This window comes from Medicago sativa, chromosome 2, assembly GCF_051527215.1.
Source record: "Medicago sativa cultivar Bolivia chromosome 2, Bolivia_mono, whole genome shotgun sequence".
In the NCBI taxonomy this organism is placed as follows: domain Eukaryota; kingdom Viridiplantae; phylum Streptophyta; class Magnoliopsida; order Fabales; family Fabaceae; genus Medicago; species Medicago sativa.
The window spans coordinates 81,550,602-81,577,224 of record NC_140750.1 but is presented as its reverse complement, the minus strand read 5'-3'; the positions used below and the strand labels follow the sequence as shown (position 1 = coordinate 81,577,224).

At 30.9% G+C, this 26,623-nt stretch overlaps 2 protein-coding genes across 7 annotated transcripts; both read right to left on the bottom strand.

Annotated features, from left to right (window-relative positions):
* Window positions 1-3,134: 3,134 nt before the first annotated feature.
* LOC146951419 (boron transporter 4-like) lies at window positions 3,135-8,176 on the bottom strand. Of its 3 annotated transcripts, XM_085747394.1 has the most exons (14): window positions 8,055-8,176; window positions 7,742-7,847; window positions 7,421-7,503; window positions 7,108-7,300; window positions 6,742-6,880; window positions 6,462-6,627; window positions 6,031-6,200; window positions 5,706-5,879; window positions 5,503-5,598; window positions 5,023-5,139; window positions 4,496-4,818; window positions 4,080-4,359; window positions 3,623-3,748; window positions 3,135-3,521 (listed from the first exon to the last, which is right to left on the bottom strand). In XM_085747394.1, the coding sequence occupies exons 2-14, from the start codon at window positions 7,843-7,845 to the stop codon at window positions 3,492-3,494; spliced, it is 2,001 nt and encodes a 666-aa protein (XP_085603520.1). In that variant the 5' UTR covers window positions 7,846-7,847; window positions 8,055-8,176; the 3' UTR covers window positions 3,135-3,491. The 3 variants fall into 3 exon arrangements, with proteins under 3 accessions (XP_085603520.1, XP_085603519.1, XP_085603521.1); XM_085747393.1 differs by lacking the exon at window positions 8,055-8,176 and having other exon boundaries at window positions 7,742-7,941; XM_085747395.1 differs by lacking the exon at window positions 8,055-8,176 and having other exon boundaries at window positions 3,163-3,521; window positions 5,706-5,867; window positions 7,742-7,942.
* Window positions 8,177-18,671: 10,495 nt separating this feature from the next.
* Window positions 18,672-24,762, bottom strand: LOC146951418 (nucleic acid binding protein). Of its 4 annotated transcripts, none has more exons than XM_085747384.1 (11): window positions 24,683-24,762; window positions 24,102-24,540; window positions 23,006-23,174; window positions 22,434-22,819; window positions 21,917-21,943; window positions 21,166-21,258; window positions 20,639-20,717; window positions 20,391-20,481; window positions 19,228-19,333; window positions 19,027-19,143; window positions 18,672-18,918 (listed from the first exon to the last, which is right to left on the bottom strand). In XM_085747384.1, the coding sequence occupies exons 2-11, from the start codon at window positions 24,465-24,467 to the stop codon at window positions 18,856-18,858; spliced, it is 1,497 nt and encodes a 498-aa protein (XP_085603510.1). In that variant the 5' UTR covers window positions 24,468-24,540; window positions 24,683-24,762; the 3' UTR covers window positions 18,672-18,855. The 4 variants fall into 4 exon arrangements, with proteins under 4 accessions (XP_085603510.1, XP_085603513.1, XP_085603511.1 ...); XM_085747387.1 differs by lacking the exon at window positions 24,683-24,762 and having other exon boundaries at window positions 24,102-24,260; window positions 24,341-24,473; XM_085747385.1 differs by lacking the exon at window positions 24,683-24,762 and having other exon boundaries at window positions 24,102-24,643.
* Between the last annotated feature and the right edge of the window lie 1,861 nt (window positions 24,763-26,623).

The window sequence follows — 26,623 nt, the reverse complement described above, 5'->3', positions numbered from 1 at the left end:
AATACATAGGGGACTGTTTTGTAGTTTAATTAGTTAGGGGTCCAAAATCGCAACTTTTGAAAAGATAGGGGGCCAAAAGTGCAATTAAACATTTTTTTATTGACCATGACTTCTTACATTTTTAAGAGTTTGATTATACAAGGACACTTATTAATATTAAGTAAATGATCGCTTTGATATCTGACTCTACACCTCGATGTCATAAAGGTCTCTGACTCAGGATTAACTACAAAGTAGTCCCTAAATGTGCACATTCGTTATCATTTTAATCTCTGACATTAGATAATTTTGTTTAATGATGACGTGTCAAAGATTTTATGCTAACAAGGAGTATGAGGTGTCACATGGACTAAAGTGAAAGTAGAAAATGGTCACTTTGATCCTTTGAACCGAAAATCAATATCCCTAAACCGAAAATCAATATCTCCAAACTCGTCCCAACGAAGTGTTGCTCTTCGTCAAGAACCGGGTCATCTTCCTCATTGAAAATGTTATGTGGTTGTGGGAGACTTGTCGTTAGGTCCGTGACTATGCATACTTACTATCAGTTAGGTCCCTAACAGTAAACTCTTACAGGCACACGACATTTGTCATACTCCCATGCAATGGCTTCTATTCCATGCCTACAACATTTATCATTCTTCCATGCAATGGTTGTTGTTCCATGAACACACAACATGCCTAAAAATGTGACAGCAAATGCTAAATATTAGCTAACAATTCACATAACATGTTTGATGTTATATCAGTGATTATTATAATAACTAATATAAAAACAAATACCGAATTAAGTGGCTTAAGTTTTTGTTCTGTAATCATACTGCAGAAATGCACATGGTCAGATAAATATACTAGGACAGTATTTGTAAATAATCAATTGAAGTTTAGTTGAATATGTATTTTTGATGCTAATAGTCTTTCTAAAAAAATGAAATAGTATAATTTGAAGTTAACGTTGAGATTAAAAAGAAGAAACCATGAAGGAATTCAATACATACAAATACATTATTTGGAAAAATGTGATTTATAAGTGGACTTGAAAGTCCGAAACAATTCTTCAAATTGCTATAATTGATAAATTGATGTAAAAGAGGATCATGGTAGGCCTACTTTGTGCATGTGAGTGTCTACTGCAGGGACCTAACTGATAGTAAGTAGCATAGTCAGGGACCTAACAAGTATCCCGCAACCACAAAACAACTTCATTGAGGAAGATGACCCAGTTCTTGACGAAGAGCAACATTTTGTTGGGACGAGTTTGAGGATATTGATTTTCGGGGATAATAATTTTTTATTCAGGAATCAAAGTGACAATTTTCTACTTTCATTTTAGTCCCTGTGACACCTCATACTCTTTGTCAGCATAAAACGTTTGTCACATCATCAGTTAACAGAATTATTTAACGCCAGGGACTACAGTGATAACAGAAGTGCACATTCAGGGACTACTTTGTATTTGTGTTTATTCATTAGTATTTTTCTTTTTTATAAGGATTAAGTTGTAGATCGAAGCTACCATTTTCACTAAATTTAATATGATTTAGTCATCCGATTCAATTTAATATGATTTAGTCATCCGATTCAATTATTTGATCAGTGCAGTTCGGGAGTTCGTGTTTCAATTGAATCAAAGCATAAGAAACTTGAAATGTTAAAATGCAAACGCTTCTCTTACTCCAACAATTGATTTTCATCAAACTTGACTCAAAAGACAATGCATTTGTTGTGATATTTTCTCGCAATCCTTATAAACAAGTGTTAAATTTCATAAACTACAAAATTAATTCTCATTTTGTAGGCAAGGATTTTTGTAGATTGTGGATGTAGTTTAGGAATTTTATAGTTTTTTTAGGGGAGGAATTTTATAGTTGTTTATCAAGCAAGAGCCACTAATGATGGTTTGTATAGAGTCATTGACACTTATCTTAAAGTATGTTTTCTTTTTATCTTTTTCCTTTAGTTTCATATTAAAATTAGTCAAGTTAATTTTTCAGGCATACTCTTAATTTATTTTTTAATGACTAAGAAAGAAATAAGTATTATTGGGAGTCATCTAAAAAATGTTTTTGTTTGGTCACCAACATGAGACTCTCCGACATACGTTTGCAGGACTTGGATTCTACGTAGTTAGAAAGTTACACGGAAAATAGATTTTAACCGCTTGATTAATGAAGATTGTACGTTTCTTATTTTACCTTTACCAAATTGACTTTACAATATATCTCAAAATATGAAGTGTATCCTTGAGAAAAATTATATATATATATGAGTTATGAGTTATGCTAGCAACACTCTCCATTTATGTAGGTCCCCCTTTTATGTATTGATTCATATTCATAAGGATGGTGTAAAGGAAATAATGAATCGACCCCGAATTTATTGGACAAGTTTTGTAAATTTATTCGATATATTGTAATAAGAGGAACAATAATGATATGAGTAGCGAAGGAATGCTTAAGCGAATGAGTTCACGAGACAGTTGCCACATTTTAATGGCTTTGGCTTCCGTGTTTTCTGCCATTCCTCTGTGTATTCCGCTAGGCAGTGCATTTTCATTGGCTAAGCTTGTATTCGTGATGCTCTTGTGAGGTTTCCTCTCGCGAAATATAGCAATGCTCTTATTCGATATAGGATAGTGGAAGATATTCATTTGTTAGGTAGGGGTTGATTCGCCTACAATTTACGGTTGCTTCACATTTCCATTCATGGCTATTAAGAAAAGCCTTTGTGCATAATAGAATGAGATATGTGAATGAGTTCATCAAATATATTTTTGAGTGGAAGAAGATGATGAAGATGGATGAACATTGATTGATGTGTTTTTGGGTTTGAATATCTTGATGATTTTTTTTGTTGCAATCAAAATCATTGATCAAAATAGTCTTGCATACGTGGAATGACATACTAACGTCTAATGTTGCATATTGTTTAATGATAAAATTTGATGAAGGGACTTATTTGATACAAGTTAAGCAAATTGAGAGACTCTTAAACTATTTCGAATAATTTGAGGACCAAATTGATCGACGGATACAAATTCAATAACTAACAAAACTAATCACAACCAAAATTGAGGATTAGAAAACGGGAGGCCGAAATTGCGGATTTATAAAAATAACAAGACAAAAACTGCATTTAAGTATAAACTTTTTTGTCCAATGATTGGTCTAATCCATCAATATGAAGGACAGGTTGGATTAAAATTATTAAAAGCAAATTTTTTGTTTAGCCAACCCACAATTTAGTTCGGACTAGGCTCATTTAACACTTCTAAATCTACTAAAAAAATTTTATGGAAGCATCACATAGGAAATACCAACTTTTCACTACTTATATTCTAATGTTACTTACAAATTCCACTAACATCACGTAGAAAATTTATATTGCAACACATGATCTTCATGGATATATATATATTTTTGCTTCTTTAAGAGGAAACTCTATGAGCTGCATGGGATTGGACAGTCACGGTTACCATGTAATATCACATTCTAGTTTGAATCAATTTCATGAGGATAAACCTGCAAAAACTCATCATTGAAAACAATGCATTTTTTTTAGAGAAAGAACAAAAGTAATTAACTCAAATTCATCCAAAGAAACAGCATTTGAATTCTGTTACCTGATTATTTCTTTCCTCACTAAAGCTAGTAGTTCTGACCTTCAACTCCCCTCTATTAGTGGTTAACTCATCTAATATTTCAGAATTACCTATTTCCTTTGATCCAACTTTAGGTGATTCAACCTCCTGTTACAAAAAAAGTATAGAACTCTTTGATATCCTAGAGTATTGTGTAAAATATAATTGAGATGAAATATCATAATTGAAAAGGCTTTGGTTTGCATGCAATCCCAATCCCACGCATTCATGAAGTCAACACATTGGTAGTCCTTGGATCGAGTTCGGACGGTGTAGAAAGCAAGCAGGTTTTGATTTTTTTTTACTCTAAAATATCGAGCTTGAAACCTGCAACGTGCAATCTCGATTTAATGGCTACCAATGTGTTGATTGCGTGAGCGTGAAATCACGACTGTGGGCAATGCAAATAAAAAAAATGACAAAATTAAGCTCAGGATACCTGGAAGGATATATTGAAACTTAGTCTTGGAGCACCAGGTATTTCTTCATATTCAGCTGCATCTAGTTCCATAAGATGGTTTGGACTGAACAGCTTGGGGAGTATATATTGCCTCAATGTGATCAGCAAAAAGAATGGCAAAGGGAACAACATTCCAGCAATTGGAATCCATGTCACTCCGAAACAAACCAAGAAATACACACATTGGAAGAGTGTAAACAATACTATATGTTTGAATGGTACTGACTCAACAAAGGAAGCATGATCACCTTCCAACAACCTGCAAGAAACAGAAATCAATGACAACTGACACTTCAGAATAAAGACGTGTGAATGTCGTGTCCGGTGTTAGTGTTTATTTCAATGCTTCATGTATATTTTGTTAAAATGGTGAAATCAAAGTAACTTTCACTTACTTGTACCATCTACTAGGTCTTACAAAAAGAAGCAGTATCCTTTCCCAAAATTGATTCCCTGGAAGACTATCAATGGCCATGTAAGCAAAGTATCCCCACAATACTGAAGTTGGTATCATTTTTATGGCAGGCATGGCAAACACTGCTGCTCCAACAAAGAGTGATTGTAAAAGGTTGCTCACTCTTTGCTCCTTTACTCTTACAGGCAAATATGTATCAATGTGTTTCTCAGGATCAAATGTGCTCTTATTGTTCTCTCCTTTATCTTCACCATTTAGGACAAAATCTTTCAAATCCTCTAGTTCTTTTACCACTGAATGATTCTGCAGAACCATGCTCAGGAACAATTAGTAATTTAGTTATTATTGGTGTCGTGTTTGATGTCTGTGTCAGCAGGTTCAGAGCCAGAATTTTATAGGACGGGGCAAAGATCAAAATATAATATGAATTAATAATAAAAAACATATAACAATTGCCGAATATATTTATTAGCAAAAGGATAAGAGGATCAGAAGGGGTAGGCTTACATTAGGATCATTATCCATTTCTATAAACACTGCTTGCATTGTTCCATATATTTCAGAGTTGCTAGCTTTCTTCCCTATGCTTTCCTTGGCACTTTTAACCATCTTTCTCCGGATCAACTACCATTCAAAGGAAAATGAATCACCATACTCAGGCTTTGTGTATATAAACAACTTAATTAAGTGTTTATAGCATAATCACTTATCATATAAATTTTATCTATAAAAAAAAAAGATTAAGTCAAACTATTTTCAAATACCATGTAACATGTGATCGGAAGCTATCCTTGAGAGCTTATGAAAGTAAGCAGAAAACAGCTTATTTGTATGGCATAATTTGTTTTCATAATCTCTCTCAAACTGTCTCACTAGTGCTTATACCAATATATAAGCTCAAATAAGTCAATCCAAACAAACCCCTAATATCAAATTCAATCTTGCTACTCAATACAAAATTACAATTATCAATACTCATTTACACACCTGTTTCTTGAGAACAGCCAGACTCTTAGTGTGCATAGGGGATTGAGGCAGAACTCCATTCGAAGGAGGCAAACCAATTAGTCCGCAAAGCAAAGTCTAAAAGTTTGATTCAAAGAAAAGCATTAGTTTTGTTGGTATCATTAATGTGAGTGACAATTAAACAAATCCATACAAGATATCATATATAAAATATAAATATATACCATGAATCCTAGTAACAATATATCATAGTGATATGCCAAAGGTTTCTTGAGATTGAATTCCTTTTGTTGTGCCAGTTGGGACGCAACGCTATGGTCAAAGAAGTAAAGCCCTGCTATCATTAAGGCTGGAACAAAAGCAGCAAAAATATGTTCCAGAGAAACCTTCCCCATATCCTGCAGTAGAAATTATGTCAGTAACTTCCAAAACCATGTCATGTTTGGATACACAACTTAATTAAAGTGCTTATGTCTATGTGTAAGATATTTATCAAACAAAAGATATAACAAAGTCCAATGGTTTTCAATATGCTATAAGTTGTTTTACCTTGATTACTGTCCAGTGATGTAATGATGCAGATTCCCAAGCCAAAGGTGCAATGAGTCTTCTTGGAACTCCAGAAGGTACTTTATTTGCTACTACTGTAAATGATAAAGCTGTCCACACCACGACCAAGAATGGTACTCCGTAGTCTGCAATGAAACTTCTTAACCACCCTGCTCAATAAACAAACAATGTCAGTTTCCTCCATCCAACCATGCTAATGATTGGTCCGGGTTGTGTGCAGTCACAACCTCATGACTGCACACAGTTGGCCACATTTGGACTGTCGGATCAAGATCGGACAGTCGATACTTCAAGTTTGATATTTTAAATTTAAAAGAAATTAAAATCTGGACAGTCCGAGATGTGGCTGAATCCAAATCCACTAATGATGGCTCAAAGCCTCAAGTAATCACCGAGTTTTCTCGACAAACCTGTTCCATATAACCATGACCTTGCTCTTCTGCTTTTCAAAGAAGTATAGAGAAGGCCAAATGTAAATATAATTCCTAGCAATCCATTTGCATACAACCAATGAAATTGGTATTTATCCAATGTTGGATCCCCCTCTTTAGGAACTTCAAACTCACTTACCATTCCCTAAAGATTCAATACAATAATATATCAAAGTCTTTTTCTTATGTGTTATGCCAAATTCATGTTTCATTTGATAGTTGATACCACCACAAACAAACTAATATGTCAGAAACTAACCTTGATAGCTTCTTGAATGAATAAGACTGTAATCAACATGCCAAAAAGCTCACCAGCAATCCTTGTAAATCTATTGATGATAATGGCAGCATTGAATATTGCTAAAAGAAATAGCAATAGAGCAGTCCACACACAAACCCTGAAATGTTAATAACATCCATTAGACAATGATTAAAACATGATCTTCAAGCCTGTTTTGATTGACTTAATTGAGTTTATCTAACATATGCACTTGGGAGAGCTTATGAAAACAACTTATAGCTAATTATATGAACATAATTTGACTTTATTTTATCTTTTGCTACAGAAATAGCTTATATGTTAATCCAACAGGGGCTTGGGTTATGTAGGATATGTTATTCTTACCATCCTACCCAAGCCAAAAAGAGTTCTCTTCCCAAACCTTCCTTATTTTTGGCATAATTGTACAAATATGTGTACATAAGGATAGTGGGTTCTGCCACTCCTAGTATTAGAAGAGGTTGTCCACCAAAAATGGAGTGTATGATTCCACAAATGGCTGTAGAAGCCAGTGTTTCCACAGTGCTTAAGCTTCCATCTACAAAATACAAACAAGAAATGGTTCAATCTTAATACCAAAAGAGTTATGCATAGAGTGTATAGGTCAGAGTGAAAGAGCATAATGGTCAAGAAAGAATGAAGAAGATCATGAACCAACCTGTGTCCCTACTGAGCTGCGCGCCGAAGGCAATAACAGGTAGAGCAGAAGCGAAGAAAATATACATAGTCGGTGCCAATATCCTGTCATTACATTAGTATTATTATCGTTACATTGCATGTTCTAAATCACGGTCTGCAATTGCAGTTGTGGCGGCAGTGTAAAGGTTTTAAGGGTCTTTACAACGGCATTTGCCCACGTCGCAATATTAAAATTCTCAACGTAACTGCAACCGCACCGCAGTTTCAAACCATGATCATACTTGCATGAATTTTTTTGGTCATACAAACATGAATAAATCCACATGTAATAGAAGCTTACCCGGTTCCCGAGGTGAGACCAGAAATCCAATCATCTTTATAGTGTACTGCTCTTCCCCTAAAATCATCTACAATACCCTTGAAAGGTGTTTTAAAGTTCTTCATATCTGCATTCATACATAGAGAGTCATCACAAAAAGTATAGTGTGCTAGTTTTACACGTTCAAAGAAAAATCAAACAAGAAACACAAATAATACGTACAAAATCAATAACAATTTAACGTGCAATGCAATTAAATTCAATGAAGAAACAAATCAGAATTTCTTTACAATAATATTTCAATTATGAATTATTGAAAAGATGGTCACTTAACTCTAGATAAATGTACTTGTCGAAGTTATCGAAGAAATTGTTGTGGACTTGTGGTAGCTAAAGAATGTATGTATATATGAAGAATTAGGTAATTGAATTGAAGTGTAACTACAAAGGCCAAATCAGTCCACGTATTTCTATGACCAAATAGAATCTCTCTAGTGGTCCATTAATTTATGTGTGCAAAGAGAAAAATGTTTAGAGTATAGTACTATAGTTTTCCAACACTCGTTTTCAAATCATATATAGAAGTAAGTATTCATTAAATCTTTTAAAATAATAAAATATTAATAAATGTTTTAATTTTGACAATATATTTTTCTAATTTTGTTTTTCTTAATTAGTTACGATAATTTTAATTTTTTATGGAATTATATTATATTGGAGTGTTGACCAAATCAATTGGATGAATTTTTGGAACTTATTTTATTATTATACCAACCATTTCCAAAATATGAGGGAACAAATAATATATAAGAAAAATTAAATTATATATCATATTGTAAACTAAAATAATGAATAAAAATTGTTATGAAAGATATAAATTTAATAGGTAAAATCCCTCAAAAAAAATGTAATGGTAAAATATAATTTGAGGCTTAAAGTTTTATTGTATTATACTCGAACTATACTACCTAAGTTTAAAAGTGGCTGATGCTTGAATGTTGTAAATTTCAGGACAACAAATTTAATATATTATTAAAACATTGTACAAACCATAATTTCTTCATCATATTTCAATAAAATGATAGTAAAGCCAAATACAGATTATGAAAAAAGAACTCCTACAAAGTGCTTCCTCTCTAAATTATGAAGAAAAAAAAAAAGAGAATGTTTGGTCTTTAGTTTGTTCAGTTTGGCATTTCTTTAGGGATTGATAGCCAAAGTCTCAAGAGAATCATTCTCAAGTGGTCCATTATGTTATGTGTGCAAACTGCAAAGAGAATGAATATGTTTGGTTAATGGTTACATACTTACATATAGTTTTCCACGTTTTCCAACCTTATTTTCAGCATACGGTTATTTTTTGTTCATAAATCACACACATGAGTTTACTACTTTGGAAACTAATCACGTTAATTTAAATAATAAATAGGAGACTTGAAAGCAATGGGAAGAAAGTGAATGTCATTTTCACCATGAAAGAAATGGAAGAAATCTCCTCTCACTGTTTCGTGAATAATGACTTATATTTTGATACCAAACGAAAAATATTAATGTTTTGTTTGAGAGTTTGGAGGGGAAAAAAGGAATGAGCAATTAAAAGAAATAGAAAATATCGGGAAGAGAGAGCTTCGGAGTTTAACTTTTTATTCATAATATAAAATATTGTTTATTTGGGGAACTAAAAATTTGTATTTGATGAGGTTTTTGAGGGTTTATACGAATTTTTCAAATTCAATTTATGTTCAGATGATATTTTTAAAATTTAAAAATATATTAATCATAAGTATTAGTTTATCATTCTCTAAAAAATGGTTCTTTTGAAAAATGTGAAAGATTTTTCAATTTTTCTATATAATAGTACTTGGACTCGTACGATGCATGAGAAGTTAATTATTTAATGATTAATATTTGTAAAATTGCATTATCATATATAAAAATAAAAACACTAATTCATTATATCTTTAAACACTAATGCACGAGAAGTTAATCATTTAATGATTAATATTTGTAAAGTGATGAAGTTTGTGAAGATGATGACAATGACAATGATGAAAATGTAGAGGATGAAAGAAGATGAAAAAAAAGTAAAATAAATTAAAGAGTAAATTACACTCTCATCCCTTCAAAGATGCTTGAATTACATTCCCCTCCCCTTTTATATTAAAATATACACTCCCCTCCCCTCTTATTCAAAACATATTAGAAAATATTTCACTCCCCTCCCCTAAGAGAAGCTTGAATTATATTCCCCTCCCCTCTTATGTTAAAATCTACACTTTACTCCCTCAATATTATTTTTTTATTTCTAATAATCTAGCAAAAAAATAATAATCTAACACACTTCGGAAAAAATAGTATTGCGGGTCTATTTTAATATAATCAAAATTTGAATACATATTTTTCGCTATTATTTATTCACAATTTCATTAACATATAGTTTTAAACCCTATTATAAAATATGAAACAACCAAAGATAAAATTAAAATATGTGAAAAATTACTAAAGACAATAAAGTATGGTTATTGGAAAGTTAATTTTATACTATAAATTATAAAATTAATAGAAAAATATTTAAATTAAATTATCATTGACATTTAAATTATAAAGAAATGAATTTATTTTTCTTAAATGGTGGTTCAAAATTAATATATATCATGAATTTATGTTAAAATAGATTAGTTAATATTTAATTATTAAGGGGGAGATTTGTAGTTCAAACATCTTATAGGAGAGGGGAGTGTAGATTTTATTTTTCATGGGAGGGAAGTGTATATTTTAACATAAGAGGGGAGAGGGTGTAATTCAAGTATCTTTGAGGAGAGTGGAGTGTAATTTACTCTAAATTAAATGTTGGTGATTTACTATTATATGCAACGAACTTGTAAGATTCAATAGTTTTTTTTATATATATAAAAGATCTAATGATTAAAACTAAAAAATAATTATACCTTTTGTAGACGCCTACAATGATCGTCCACTTTAAGTAATTAAGGCTACAAATTAACACAGAAAACCAAATTGGATGACGGAAACCTATGGTTGAATTACCAATACATAAAAATATAAGTCATAGAACCAAAATGAAATTACTACCTCCGTTAAGACCCTTTTGCTAAAATCATGGGAATTAAGAAAGTGAATATTTGTATTAAAGTTGTTTGTAATCACTATTGTTTTTACAATTTTATCCTTAAAAGAGATAGTTGATTTATGTTTTTCATATGATATTCATTGCTGATTGAAGAAAAAATCTATAATAAATAAGGACATGTATGTAAAGAAATAATTAATGCAGTACAATATTAGTATAAGTAGTAAACTAGTATGGATACCCGTGCCAAGCACGGGCTAAAATTTTTTCATATTTGAGGGAAATAATGTTGTGATGTATCAAATGTAAGTTATAGTATAACATTGAGTAGACGATTGAAGGTTGAACAACATATAAATGAAAAAATTCATACACTTAGTGCCTTAAAATATTGGGTGAAAATGTGGTATCATTCTTATTTGTGTGGTTCCTCTCTATTCGATTCAACTTTGTGGGGAAAGCGGGAGTGATTCAAGGTGGTAGATCACAGATGCAAATAGTCTCATACTTGAAGAAGAGATGTTAATGTGTCAATTGTGAGTTAAAGTTTTGCATGAACGCTAGAGTAAATTTTAAAGAACATTTAAATGATATACCCATATACCTAGTTAATTCCTGAAAGCACTATATTGGATGGAATAGTAGATTTCGAAGAAGGTATCAGTAAAAAGACTCATATACTTGATGCTATAAGATATTTTGTAAGGATGTGGTATCAATCTCACTCGTGTGGTTTCTAGTATACTGTGGGAATCATACCCAGTGTAGGATTCCCTGGTAGTTCCAAAATTATGATGAATTTTTTTGTTAGTTTTTGGATCCCCGGTAGTCCCCCCAACAACTCAATATATTCCGTATACTTTCACAGACAAAGCACACACTCCTTAATTTTTTTCCCTTATCATTTCTCTTATGTTAAAATTCATTTTCATACTATATTTTTATTCAACTTCTATTATTTTAAATTCCTTTAATTTTGATATTAGGTGGGATGTAACAATCGAAAAATAAAGATGTGTTATGTTGAGTTTAGAAAATACATGCTTATTAAACATTTTAAAATTATATTGAGTTTTTTTAATTAAGTCTAATTTGTTGGTAAAATAATTACTCAAGATTCCTCAATTCCTTCAACAAATCTATTAAATTAACGACAACTCGTATTATTCACTACTCTCTTATGGACAAAACACACTGCATATTTTTTTTCTCTTATTATTTCTCTCATATCCAATGTCCTTTTTCGTATTCATTGTGTTTCTTCTAATTTTCTTTATCTCTTCTCGTGAAAGAAAGGAACATAAACATACATCCACGAAATAATCATCAACCCAAATTTTTGAACATGTTGTGTCTCTATTTTACTTTCCACGACCGTGTCACATAATTAAGAACACATGTAATCACACAGTTGGTTAAAATATGGTAACATTTTCAAGTGTGAGTTAACATTCTACATATTTGATGAAAGAGTAGATTTTGATCAAGATAGAAATGAGATGACCCATTTACCTAGTGCCTTAAGGTTTTTTGTGAAGACGTAGTGTCAATCTAACTTGTTTGGTTGCTAATAACATAACATGATTATCCAACCTAATGTAGGCTCTATTGGAAGGCCTAACATTATGATAAACTGATTTGTTAGTTTTTGAATGTCATTTGTTTGATTTTTTTTTATCTTAAATTTTAGTTAGTAGATGTCATTCGCTTTAATGCTATATTTTTTATTCAAACTTAATATTTTTTTTCAAATTCATTTACTTTTGGCATTTGATGGGATTTTACATTAGACAAATGCAGATGTATTATGCTAAGTTGATAAAATACATGCTTATTAAAAAATTTAAAATGATATAACACTTTTTTTGGTTTAGTCTAATTCTTCTTCTAGAAAATATTAAATTTAAGTTTTTCCATGTTGTTCTCTTTCATACCATTTATTTCATTCAACTTGTATTATTTCAAATTCTTTTATTTTTGGTCTTTGGTAGGATTTAACCTTAGAAAAGCACTTTTATGTTATGTTAAGTTGACAACATACATGTTTATTATACATTTTTAAATGATGTGGTTTGTTTTTAATTGAGTCTAATGTTTTGGTAAATTAATTATCGAGAAATTCTCAACCCTTTCAAGAAACTCATAAAATTACCAACAACTTTTGAAAAATGTGTTTCATAATGTAATTCCAATAATCAAGAACAATTAAACCAATAAACTTTTTTTCAGTAAAAAACCAAGATGAGAGATGGTTCATGTATAATGAATATGCTATTTATCATGATTAATATGAATTAAAAATGCATTTTCTACTTCATTGTGATTTTCCGACTCTAAGGGTTTAATCTAGTGGTAAAAAGAAAAACTTTGGATTTAAAGGTTCCAACTCATAACAGAAAATCCATTGCATATCTTTTTCTCTTATCATTTCTCTCATAATCAATGTCCTTTTTCGTATTCATTTTGCTTCTAATTTCATTTATCCCTTCTCATGAAAGAAAGGAGCGTAAACCTACATCCATGAAATCACCACTAACCCACATTTTTTAACATGTTTGTGTTTCTATTTTACTTTTTATGACTACGTCACATAATTATGAATGCATAAATTCACACACTTGATTAAAATACGTTAATGTATGAAGTGTGAGTTAACGTTCTACATATCGGATGAAAGAGTAGAATTTGATCAACATATAAATGAGATTACCCATATGTCTAGGGCTTTAAGGTTCTGCGTGAAGATGTAGTGTCAAATTAACTTGCGTGATTGCTATTGACCTAACATGATTACCCAACCCAATGTAGGCTCCACTGGAAATCCCGGCATTATGATAAACTCTCAGGATTTAGTCTAGTTAATTGTGATTTTCCAACTCTCAGGGTTTAATCTAGTAGTAAAAAGACAAATTTTAGATTTAGGCTAGTATCATTGGAGATAGATGAAATCATATTTCATACCTTTCACAAAATCAACATTCGTCGATATATTTTTTTTATTAAAAATAAAGTCAATATGATTTTTGTTTCTTATTTTATTAACTTCATTAAATATTATACCTCAAAAATCGTTAGTGCAATGATCATTAAAGAGTTATCCCATGTACATTTTTATTTATAAAATTAGACAAAAAGGCATTAAAAAAAGAGTTATTAAAAGACTTTTACATGCATTATGCTATTAAAAGGACACGACATATATACTTTAAAAAAAATTGAAATACAGACTTTGTAGAAAATTAGTAAAATTGGAATTTAAAAAATCACCGGTTATTGCTCAAATTTAATTTTGGGTAACATTCGATTCTTCTTCAAAACTTTATTATTATTGTTTCTATAATTATATGATTTTTCCATTTTATTGAATAATCTTTCCTAAAAAATGTTTTCGATTGATCTTTTTTCTTTTATAATATGCTAAAATTTAGGCTTTCATTTTGAATCAAAAAGTTGAGATTTTTCATTTTTAATTTTTTTTAAATTTACAATTTAAAAAAAATGATAAAATGTTTAGATGAGTTAGGCTTCGGAAGCTCATCAGGGTCAAAACAAATCTCATGGCTCGAAGGGCATTTAGAGAGGTACTTGTAAATCATTCACTAAAGAAGTCCTCGCGCAAGCACACCATAAGTTAAATCAATTACCTTGCAGTTAAGTCAATTCTTTACCAATTGAGTCTACCTTCCTTTGTAATGCTACTATTAGTAATTTAGTATTAACTTATAAAATAAAAATTTAAAGACATGTTACCATATTTAAAAAAAAAAAACATGATAGCAAATATTAATACTAATAATATCATTCAATTCTCCTTTTAAATATTGTTGTTATTACTATTTCTATAATTATATGATTTTTCCGTATTGTTAATTTTTTTTCTTTGCCTTAAATGTCACTTTGGCCCTGTAACTAATTTTAAAGTTTAATTTAGTCCCATAACTTTAAAATTGGTCAATTTAACCCATAAACTTATTTTTAAATCTCAGTTTGGTCCCTTAATTTTAATATAAGTCAAATTGATCTCTTAACTTGTGTAAGTTAGTGCAACTTGATCCTTTATCGTATAACCAGATTAAACTTTGTTAGTATCATTAACAAAAAAAGCACCATTAAATAGAAGCAAATTTATATGTAGTACAAACCTATGGAATATCATCTTTTAAAAAAGGAATAGGTGTAAAAATATGATGACATATTCAATTTCATTATTTTTAGAAAAGTAATAAAGACCGTTTAGTGGAAATTATATTGTTGTATATTGTATGATTATTTTTAGGGAAAATTATAATGAGCATTTATTCACTAAAATATTAATAATGGGTATTTAGGTGTCTTTATATTTTTTTTTTGTTAACCATATGGTTCCCAAGAGAAGAGTTCAACCGTGACGTAACTAAAATTTGAGTTTTCCCAAAAAAAAATCATTTGATGGAGTTCATAAACAACTTGAGCCAAAATAAGTGATTTTCATATTTATTTTTTTAAATTACTATGATTACGATTTCAAAATCAATCAATTTTAATTTTTCAAGTTTGGAGAAGTGTTTTAAAAGAATTGCTTTTCCGTAGAAGTCAAGGATGGAACGAATATTGTGGAAAGAATTAAATATGGAGTCATTTTTAAACCATTTGCGATTATAAGTTTTAATAATAGAATTGATGCTCCTTAAAAAAAAAGAATGAATACAAAGATATGGTGTTGAATAAAACATTAATATTTTTTTCTAAATTTTTTTAATAATTTAATAATCATTAATTAGAATATTATTTTTAATAATAGTATGAATTCATTTAAATATTTCATAAGGATGAAGGAAATAAAACTAAAAAAATCAAAAACATTATACACTAACGCAAGGTCTTGTTTTTGTTTTTTATTTATACGCCCATTAATTAATTAACTTTGTCCACTCAAATATCTATTTGTTTTAATTATAAAATATTAGTTTTGTTATTGTCTGTTTTAAATAAATCAAAGGAGCCATAAAAACAATTTTTTTTTGTTATCTACAAAAGAAAATAGAAACATGAATAGAGATTCGGTCAAAAACAAAGAATATAGAAAAAAGCACCAAAAGAAAAATTTAAAAGAAAATATGAGTAGAAAATAGCAACATAAGAAATCACAATAAAAAGTAACATGTCATTAAGAAATAAACAAATAAAAGAAAAGAGAATGGGGTTGAAAACAATGATTTTTTATGGGAGGAAGATGTAGATGAAAATAATGAAAAACAAATTGTCTCTATATATAGGAAAAAAAAATCATGTCATTATCAATTTTGATTGGCTCATGAAAAGTAAATGAGTCATTGATCCATTTTGATTGGCTAACAAAAAGTAAATGATTCAATATCCATTTTGATTGGTTGAGAGAAAAACATTAAATGAGATGAAGAGCAAGAAGATGACACGTGTACTATCGCTTATAGAGGTATGCTTTTGTATTATATAAAGATGTACTCCCTCCGTCCCTTAATGTAACCCCCCTTTGCATTTTTCACATTTCTTAAGAAAAGTTGTCAGTGTAATTAATGTGTCTGTTTTGTGTATTAATATTACCAAATTGTCCTTTGTTTGTATGTGTATTAAATTTGACTATTCATATTTCAAGACAAGTTAGTAGTATTAATTAGGGATATGTTTAGGAAAAAAGTAATAAATGCATCTAGTAATTTGAAAAGGGGGTTACATTTAGGGACAAAAATAAAATCAAATGGGTGGTTACATTAAGGGACGGAGGAAGTATAATTTACTGGTCAATTACATTGCTAGTTTGCTACTTTTGTCGCAGGCGTTGAAAATTTCAAATAACCAAACCTTTTGCAACTTTTCTTGTGCCCAAATAGTCACGCACACCAAAATGAAGAACAAAAAAGCTTTACTTTTCATTTTTTAACAAGAATAAACGTTTTACTTTTCTAGATTGTGGAAAAACACTTGGAAAAAATGACCAATGCCAAACGAACCGAAAGCAATAACGTGACTAAATGTATCGACCAAAGGGTCATAATGAATAAACTATGGCCACATGTTCATAAAAAAATATATAAAATCTTACATTAGACTTTCATCACTTGATTTGGTTAGTTATCTGTGTGATGAAATTTGATTGTTAAAATGTGTGTTTGTGCTTGAATAAGTCACAACCGTAGCATATCACGATCTCAATCTTGTTAGGTTCAATATGAATGATTTCCATGAAAAAACAACATGGAAATTAATCAAATAATATGAATGTTGGCTCATGGCTGTATTGTGAAACTTGGCCCCTAGAAATTGTGACCGAATATGCTCTTTATTTAGATGTAATAATCAGTAATCACCTCAAATGGATGCTCTAGAGCAATTTTTGGGATCGTTAGATATAGTTAGTTATATAATAAAATAGTTGCTTACACAAAGTGTATTTTACGCAAATTGTTATCAATTTTATTATCAGTTCAAAAAAAAAAACATTTCTCTCATTTTATTATTCTACTACTAGATATATACGTTGGGTTCAACTATTCTTCTCAACACGGATGATTGTTTTTAATTTGTGAAAAAAAGCTATTGGATTATTATTGTCTCATTTGTAATGAACTTTTACTTCAAAACCATAAGAATAGGAGATTTCTAGAAGTCATGAATGCATTTTTGGTTTCTTATTATTACTAACTCACAATATAGCTTCCAAATTTTAAATTCGAAATACCTCTAAAAAAAAAAATTAAATTCGAAATTCTAAATTTTAAGAGCTTATTTTCACCATTGTGCTAAGTTGAATAATGAACGGCTTTGTCAAGTGATAGGATGATGTGACAATGCACATGTAGATTAAACTTCATTATTTTATTGTCTCCGTGAGCATAGTTCAATCGGTAAGGACAATACAAACCCTAAAGAAATCATACTTCTCAACAAATAAGCATTGTCACATTATCGAGTGAGTTAATTAACTAACACATGAGCAAAAATAAATCCCAATTTCGATGGTAAAAAATATTTAAAATTTGGGAGACCGTCTATTTGAATTTAAAATTAGAGGGATTAAAATAATAAATTTGAAATATAGAAGACCAAAAATACATTCAAGTATGTTTATTATTATAGTATGGGATCCCATAAGTATTTGATGACTAAACATAAGCTTCTGTTTTATTTGTTAAAGTGAAAGTTTAGACTATTTGTAGGGGTTAAAATACAAATGTAAGGGTGTGAGGTAAAGCCACCATATTTGTCACGCAAGTTTCACCTCTCTATTTTATTAGACAGACCCAATTTTGAAAGATTATCCGGTGAGCCTTTTAAAGATCATGATGGTGTCTTGCATTTCAATTGACAGATCTCTTAATTGTTACAAGAGAAATGTTAAGAACATCCTCTTTGTAATACTTCTTTGACGCTCACTTTTTTATTAGATGAAACTAATGCGAGTCTCACTTCATAGTAAAACCATTAAACTTTTTTATTAGATGAAACTAATGCGAGTCTCACTTCATAGTAAAACCATTAACTCTAAATAAACATTCTACTTAGGAAATATCATGAAGATGGTAAAACTAGGGAGGAGGAATGAAAATTAACACATGATGAAAAACATGCCAATTTACATTCTTTCTATTCTCTCTCACTTTTTATTTCCCCATCTCAGGACACCAAATTGTCAGAGAATAATCATTTCAATAATTGCCATGATAAAATTGCAATATTAATTTCTAGAAGTCCTAGCTCAACTGATAAATGCCGAAATTGCAAGGTCGGACATCGTGGCCCGGGTCCGAACCCAGAACCTCACAGTTGTGTGTGAGTTTAATTTCAGTGAATTACCACTTCATCTAAGACAAAAAAAAATTGCAATATTAATTTGCAATCAAGTTGTTCAGAATACAATGTATTAACTAACATTGAATAAAAAAAAATGGACAAACAGCTGAAACACGGGTGGTTTCCTTGTATTTACACGGAAACACAACTAAATCATGTTTCCCTGCCAAAATTCTCGGCATTCTGTTAGATTTCAATTGGAGAGAGAAAAATATTGAAAATAATATTTTATCTTTCAAGAAAATATGTTGCCTCCTCTAAGCTTCCTCTTCACATTATCTATCTCCTTCATTTGTTGCTGTAAAGAAAACAGATTAAGTTAAACCATCAAGACTAGTCAGAAGTCAGAAAGATGTTTGATCAACAAGATTGACGAGTATTCATTGGCAAATAAAAAATGGCCCACCTCACATATGTACTTCCAACATGCTTCTGACTTATCATATTGATGTGCCCATTCAATGGCCATCGCATATTCAATTGTATTAGACTGTGAACAATGTGATGTTGATACAGCGTTTCTCTATAAAAAAGAAAAGAACATATTGTAAATCATGTTTTCCGGTATGTGGTAAAATTAATTGATAAGCAAGTTGAGTTAGACTACCATCTCTCTTTGCTTGTGAAGCGCAGCTCTACTAATCGACAGATGGCCTGTGAATGTGCTTTGCTTGCCTGGCTCTCTTACTATTCCCTCCTCGGCAGTGACAACTCTGCAGGAAAGATAAATTCAAGATAAGTTACAAGTAATTTTACAAAATTATCCTTTATTAATAGTATAGGAAAGATAAATTCAAGAATTGAAAGTAATAATTAGTTAAGGGTATAGTTGGAAAAGTAGCATTTAATGTTTCATTGGTATTGTAAAACGACTTATAACTTCACATAGTTTATAATGCTTCAAAATATTAGAGCTATCTAATATTTCCAGATGTGTCATTCTTTCCATTTCAATAGCAGATGGTACATGACTACATGCTAAAGGCAGAACCCATATGATTTGCATTATTCAATACTTCCCCTATCGTCAACTATCGAATGTTGCAAAGGTTCTACACTTGGTGCAAAATCCTTGTTTCTGTTTTTGTTTCATTAATAACCAAATTGTGAAGAAATATAAACTGAAGTTACTCGACCACTATTCCATAATGACTTCAAATCTGAATTAGAACATCTTGATCTTATGTGGTTTGGATCTACCAAATTACATTTAAAGTTCTCTGATTGGAAACACTGATTAGGACACTAATAGTATATTAAAGCCATTCAGCTTACAAGCTCTAGGATGACAGCTTAACATTGGATTGAATCTCTAGTTTTGAGTATGGCACATACTTGCCCGTAGTATTAGTAAACCTAAGCAAAGCTTTGTACTCTTAAAGTCCAAGCATTTTGCATTATAGAAACCTGCAATAGCCACTTCGTTGGCAGGGACGTGTACAATTGACCAAACTCTGCGACCAATTGCTGTATGCATGTGCGTTTATTTATCTACAGTCTTTACAGTCAGATTTGATAGTCTAAAATCTAGTCTCTACCATCAATAAGTTGAGCAAACATTCAAATACAATACAAACCGTAAGCATATGTTAAACCTTTCATGGTTGCATAACTATACTGCAGCCATTGGGACATAGCAGTGTCCATATTTGTAGGTATTTAACTTTATAATATTTTCAGGAGGTACGTGGTGGATTAGATGTTATGCGAGTTCTGGAACAGAACAGAATAACAAAGTAGAATAGAAAAACAAAGCAGTAAATGAAATACCTCCCGCCTTCAAGAACAAGGCATCTCCTGGTCAACTCAGATATTGCATTTTCAGCTGCATCTTTTGATCTGAAAATAACCAATGCTCTACCTGTCGGTAGATGAGCAAACAAAATCAGTTGATGATCTAACAACAGAAAATTATCATTAGTTTTGAATTTGATGTGTTCCATAGTAACGAAGAAAGATCAACAATAAAAATGAAACATGATATAATTTGCTGTTAATAAAGATGAATCTGTAAGTACCATAGTATGTATTGGACGTCGGGCTCAATTCTATCATCCTTGCCTCAACCTTTTCTTTGAGCGCATGCCAAACAAGATCCTCAACAAGTGGAAAAAAAATAAAGAAATGAGACAATTAGACACGGAGACAGCATTAAATTAAAATCTCAACCCAAACTCATTACTCCCCATCTCCATTTATAAGACCATTTTTGACACTTTTTCTTTGTCCCTTAATATAAGGCTCTTTACAAAATTCTAAATGCATTAATGATTTCTTTACAAAAATGTCCCTATTTAATTTACCAATGAAAATCGTAAATACATTTTTTCACTCGTTTATGACGTTATCAATTATAGGGGCAAATATCTAAAATAAAGGATAAAGAGAGTATAAGCGAAAAGTAATTCATCTCTCAACATATTCCAATTACGCGATTATGAATCCCAACATAACACAATCCCACACAACATTTTTCATATTCTATTGCATCAAAGGTACTTTCGAAACTATATTAGAACGGGAGAAAAGGTTGGATCCTAGATACCTCTACTTCAAACGATGTGTAGGATGGATCCAGATCACTCAGTAAAACCAGGGTACCCAACTCTTGAGCTTTCTGTAGTCTTTCTTCCCAAGGCTAAAAAAAAAGCATAATAATCACTTCATGTCACTATCTTTGGATGTCACACACATGCATACATACATTCTACTCTGAGCATGTATGATTGGAAGCACAGAAAAAAATAGGAATCTATACAATGTTCATTGAACAGGAAACTTCATTTTGTTTTGACAGTTTTGTTATGCAATACTCTTCTTTATTTGCAGTACAAAAACAAAATTCCTTACTGATTTTAAAATCCAAATAGGTTAACGTGGCTAATTTTAAAACCAACCTAGGTCAGATACATTCATGCCATACAGGCCAGAAAGATTTTAAAGTAGTTGCATGCAATTGTCCAAGCATTTCACACGGAAAATCAATTTCTCATAAAGCTAATATGCCAGACATTTTAAGTACTAACTAGCAAAAAAAACTGATAATATCAACCAAAATTCAATAAAAGACATAAAAGAGAAATCAACAGCACATAAAAAAAGATGAATGAAACTAAAAAGCTAAGAGAAATTGTTCATTTATTTAGATGCTAGACCAAGAAAATTACAAAGTAATCTACAAGCTCAAGCTACGAGCTCCTTTCTCTACAAAGAAAAACACTTCACTGATAAATCCAAGCCGTTGATCAAAACCTGAACCAAAAGTCCAGAGTAAAAGTAAAGAAATGAAAACTCACCATTTTCTTAAACCATTTTCTTTTCTCCTGCAACAATAAATACAGGAGTTATCAAAGGATTAAAGATAAATACGGGGGTTAGCAAAGAATTAGAGTAGTGACTGGAGTCATATATACACGAAAACCACATTTAGAAGTTATAATTGTGAATGTTTGTTTTTGTTACCAGTTGTAACTTACCACATTTAGAGATTATTTACCACCAACATTCCCAATCTTTTTATCTTGCTTCAGAACTCATGTTATAAAGTTAAATCATTTATATCAAATGAAGAAAGGACATTTTGAAATCATGAATATATAATGATGATTAAACTTTCATAAGTTAAAAATATTTTCTCTGTCAAAAGTCTAAACACACCAAAACAAGAAGATAAACCATAATTTATCCAATTCATTCACGTCATCTAGGAGACTAGGATCAAATTTTCAAGACAGCAGTGAAAATTCTGTCCAAAAAAAAGAAAGAAAGAAAGCAATGAAAACTATGATTACCGTCATGATTTTAGAGACTTACTGCATTCGGCCTTTCAGTCACCTCCGTAACTTTCCTGGTTGGATTATAACTGTCATCCTGTCGCAACTCTTTCTTCTCATTAAATTCCTTTTTCTTTTGAGAGTTGCTACTATGACCAAGGCTTGACTTCTCTTCAAAGACCTTCCTCTTTTTAAATGGAGAAGAATCTAACAATGTCTTTGGTGAGACAATCTCAGAAGCTTTTCCTTCAACTTTACAACGCAGGATGTCTGAAGGAGCGGTCTTAGTCTTAACCTCATGTTTAATATTCTCCGATGTTTTAGTCTTTATCTTTATCTTTGTGATATCTTTAGACATTTTATTTGTCTCAAGATGCACACCGTTACCTGTCTTTCTATCCCTCTTCTTATTAAAGAATTGCTCCACTGCAGAACACCAACACAATGAACTAATGTAATCGGGAATGCTAACTTTTGGTAACAACATACAGCCATATTGTAAAAAATCAAGCAAGTGTACCATATAAACAGGTCAAATAGTTACTATATGTGGTGTGTCCAATTTAATCATGGAAATAGCAGGCAAAGAAGTGCAAAACATGAATAACTGACCTTCAATTCCATCAATCTTATCTGGAAATTTATCATCGATTACAAGCCTATCAACATCGAAAGTACATTTGAAAAAGAAATCCGCTCTCTTTAACTCTGTTTCAGATGGCTTGGGATTTCTCTTATCCTCTGAAGTACAAACTATGCTGCATTTTCCAAGAATTGATTCCTGAAAACATATTTTGAATGGAGGAAATAGCACCATCAAACTAACTTTAGCGAAATGACAAACCCACTTTTCAACTATATCGAATTTGAGACACTAACCCAACAAAACTACCATTAAGGAGAAGCAGGCATTAGTTCTTCCTAGAATGATAATGTCTAGATATACCAAAATAGGACATTCAAAATTTGCCAGCTAAAACGCAATTTACGGCAACATACATAAACACCCTAACCAAAACTATCTAAATGCATGTCATTAAGCATTTATGTAAGACTTCAATAAGATAACATAGTACATGATTTATAAAACTAAAATAAAACAAACCAAATTTTGTAACCATTTAACATCTTCAAAAGGAAGTCTAGTTAGTATCTTCAAAATGCTAGCAAATGCACATGCTTTCATTCATCCCCTTCTCAAGTTTCTCTTAAAACCAGTATTTCATTTACTAGAACTCGAGATATTTTCTATCAACATCATCATAATCCTTACTTCTTCAACTCTCAGGAATAAAGATGGTTGAAAATAGCTTTTATGATGAATATAAGTTACATTTAACCAAGTCATTAAGCAGAATAACGATTTCAGCTAGTGCCAAAAGGCTCCAGAATAACATTTTTCAACCTACCAAGATAAGCTAATATATATTGCATTCAAAGATAAGTCTCTCATCACAAACATTCAAACCCCACATTCAAATAAATTTAAGACATACTCAATCTTCAACTATAGTACAGGGTCACATGATCACAATATTTCAGGATCATGAAAATAGATGCAATAAATCAAACTATAAAGTACTGACACGTCTATAATTTGAAAATACGATATGATTGAACGTAATCACATTGTCAATGTCATAACACATGTTTTCTTCGATCAGAAGTATCAGTGCTGCATAGAAATCAGATAATGAATTAGAATTACCATTACCACGGAATTGACATTGGTAAGACCTTTGCCTTTCCCAGAAGCCAAGAACAACTCATTCCAACTCGGCTGATAACTTCGATGAAAAGTTCGAATTTCGGAAGGACGAAAGAACCAAACAACTCTGATCATCTTTCTACGACCATTCTCAAACATCTTAACAAGCATACCAATAGAAGTTTCAACATGATCAGTGTGGTAAAAATAAACACAATCATGTAGAAAATACTCAACACCTTCATAAACAAAAGATTCATAAAACTGTGTATCTTTATTCTTCACGCCAATTCCTTTTTTGTTCCCCCATTTAAAATCTCCAACTATTTCTTCCACACCACAAGCTTGTGTTAATGATGGTGGCATTTTACTCACAAAACCCGAGACCTCGTAGTTATGTGTCTGGGTATTCAGTTTCAACCAGTGTTTACCACTTCGTCTACAAAGAAGAAAAAAAATAAAGCGTAAATAAATAAATGAAGTAATGTTAGCATAAATAATTTTGAAAACAGAGAAGTACGGAGTAAGAAAAAATTAAAGACGAGTTGAAACGACGACGTTGTGGTTTGATTTGAACGTACGGAGTAAGAAATAAAGTGTGGAGTCATGCAATGCAGCAGTCGAGAGAGTTTGTTAGTTGATTGATTGATGGGTCAATGAGATTCAAATGAAGTGAAAACTCACTGATACACGTTTTCTGTTTTTAGTTACACTTTCTTTAAAATATCATTTTTTATCACCTTTCTATTTTATTTTATTTTTCTAAATATGGTACTCGTGCAATAATTTTAATTAAATATTTTATTTTTCGTTTTATCTGCAAGTGTTTTTTTTCCTTTTCTTTCTCAACAACGTTTCTTGTGCGGGTTTGATTTGAATATTTGTTGAATTTTGAACACAATAAAAAATAATTCGCTATGAATAGGATATTTGACATTGACTTAGATATTATGTTTAAGAAGTTTAGATCTCGCTTTCTAAAGGAAAAGGCATGTAATATGACTATATCATTTTCTTCAATCCATAAACATGATATTGAAAAAATTGTTATATGGAAACAAATATGTGTCTACTATTTAATTCATGAAGATTTGTGGATTTTTAAATAATATGACAACAAAGCGAAACAAATATAGTCATGACATTGAATAATTGATACCACTGAAAAACGTTCTACGATGAAGAAAAATTGAAACACACCTTGGGTTTTGATTAAAATGAACACACTGATAATGTTCCCTTGTGATGGTGGATCTTCTCTTAGATCTTCCTTCTCCAAATCGAAGATCGGCTCTCTCCAAGTCAAAGATCGATCTCTCCAAATCACAGAAACGGCGAACCCTAATTTTCCACTGCAAACGTAGAAATAACTTTTTGATTGAGGTTACAAGTTCTCTCTTGATGTTGGTAAAGTTTATACACTACATTCGCCAATTGTATCGCACGGAAGATCACTTCGATATTGTTAAATAAGGCTTCTTAAAAAATTGCAGAAAATAAGGGTTTGTCAAAATTACCAAAATGGTGTAGCGTTTAAAATGAGTAGTCATTTATGACAACCTTCTTTCTCTCTCTTCTTATTGGTCAAAAACAATAGAGAGAGAAAAATTAAGAGAACATGATTATGATGTGAGTATGAGAGAAATAGTTGTTAAAATGTTTACAAAATGGCTGTACAAATTTCATTTCTCTAAAATAAAGTTACAAAACAAAATCTAAAGCAAGCATTAGAACCAATTTAATTAAACCTCAAACTTCTTTAAAAAAAAGAAAAGAAATTAAACCTCCAACTTATCGTTCATTAATTAAAAATTAGTTGCATTTTTTTTATCAATAGCCTAATGGATAATACCCACTTTTTAAGGTGAACAAGTGGGATATTTGAGGTTCAAACTATGATTCCTACATACAGCAATATATTGTCTCTGACAAAATTAGTTGCATTTTAATTAAATTAACATGATAATGATAAATTTTTATTACTTAGTTTGTAGTTTTTTCCTTATGAAACTAGTTAAATTGTATAAAGCTCTAAAGAAAAAGTATCATTCACGTGTTTTTCCCTTCCCAACCAACGGGTGTATCGCCAATAACACGTTAGTAACTGGTCATTTTGTGAGGATGGGCACTTCCATGCAAATAATGCCAATGGAGAGTAACTAATTCCTTTTTCTTACAATGGCGTATGTACAGTGTCGGTCCTAATTGTTTTTTTGTTATATGTGATCTATAAAGTTAGACTCTTTTAATTATTTTACCATCTTTATTTTTGTTCCTTCAAAAAAATAAAATACTTTTTCTTATAATTTTTATTATAAAAGATTCATTCATGATCAAAGTTTACAAAAAATATATTTTCAATTTAATTAATGAAGGTGAATTAAAGAAAAATATATCTACATAGTACTAACTACTACATGAAAATAATAATTTCTATGACTCTAAAAAAATGGTATATTAGATGGTCGTCCTTCGTGCCCATACGCAATGCCACCTTTGCGTATCTAAGTCCCTAAGAGAGT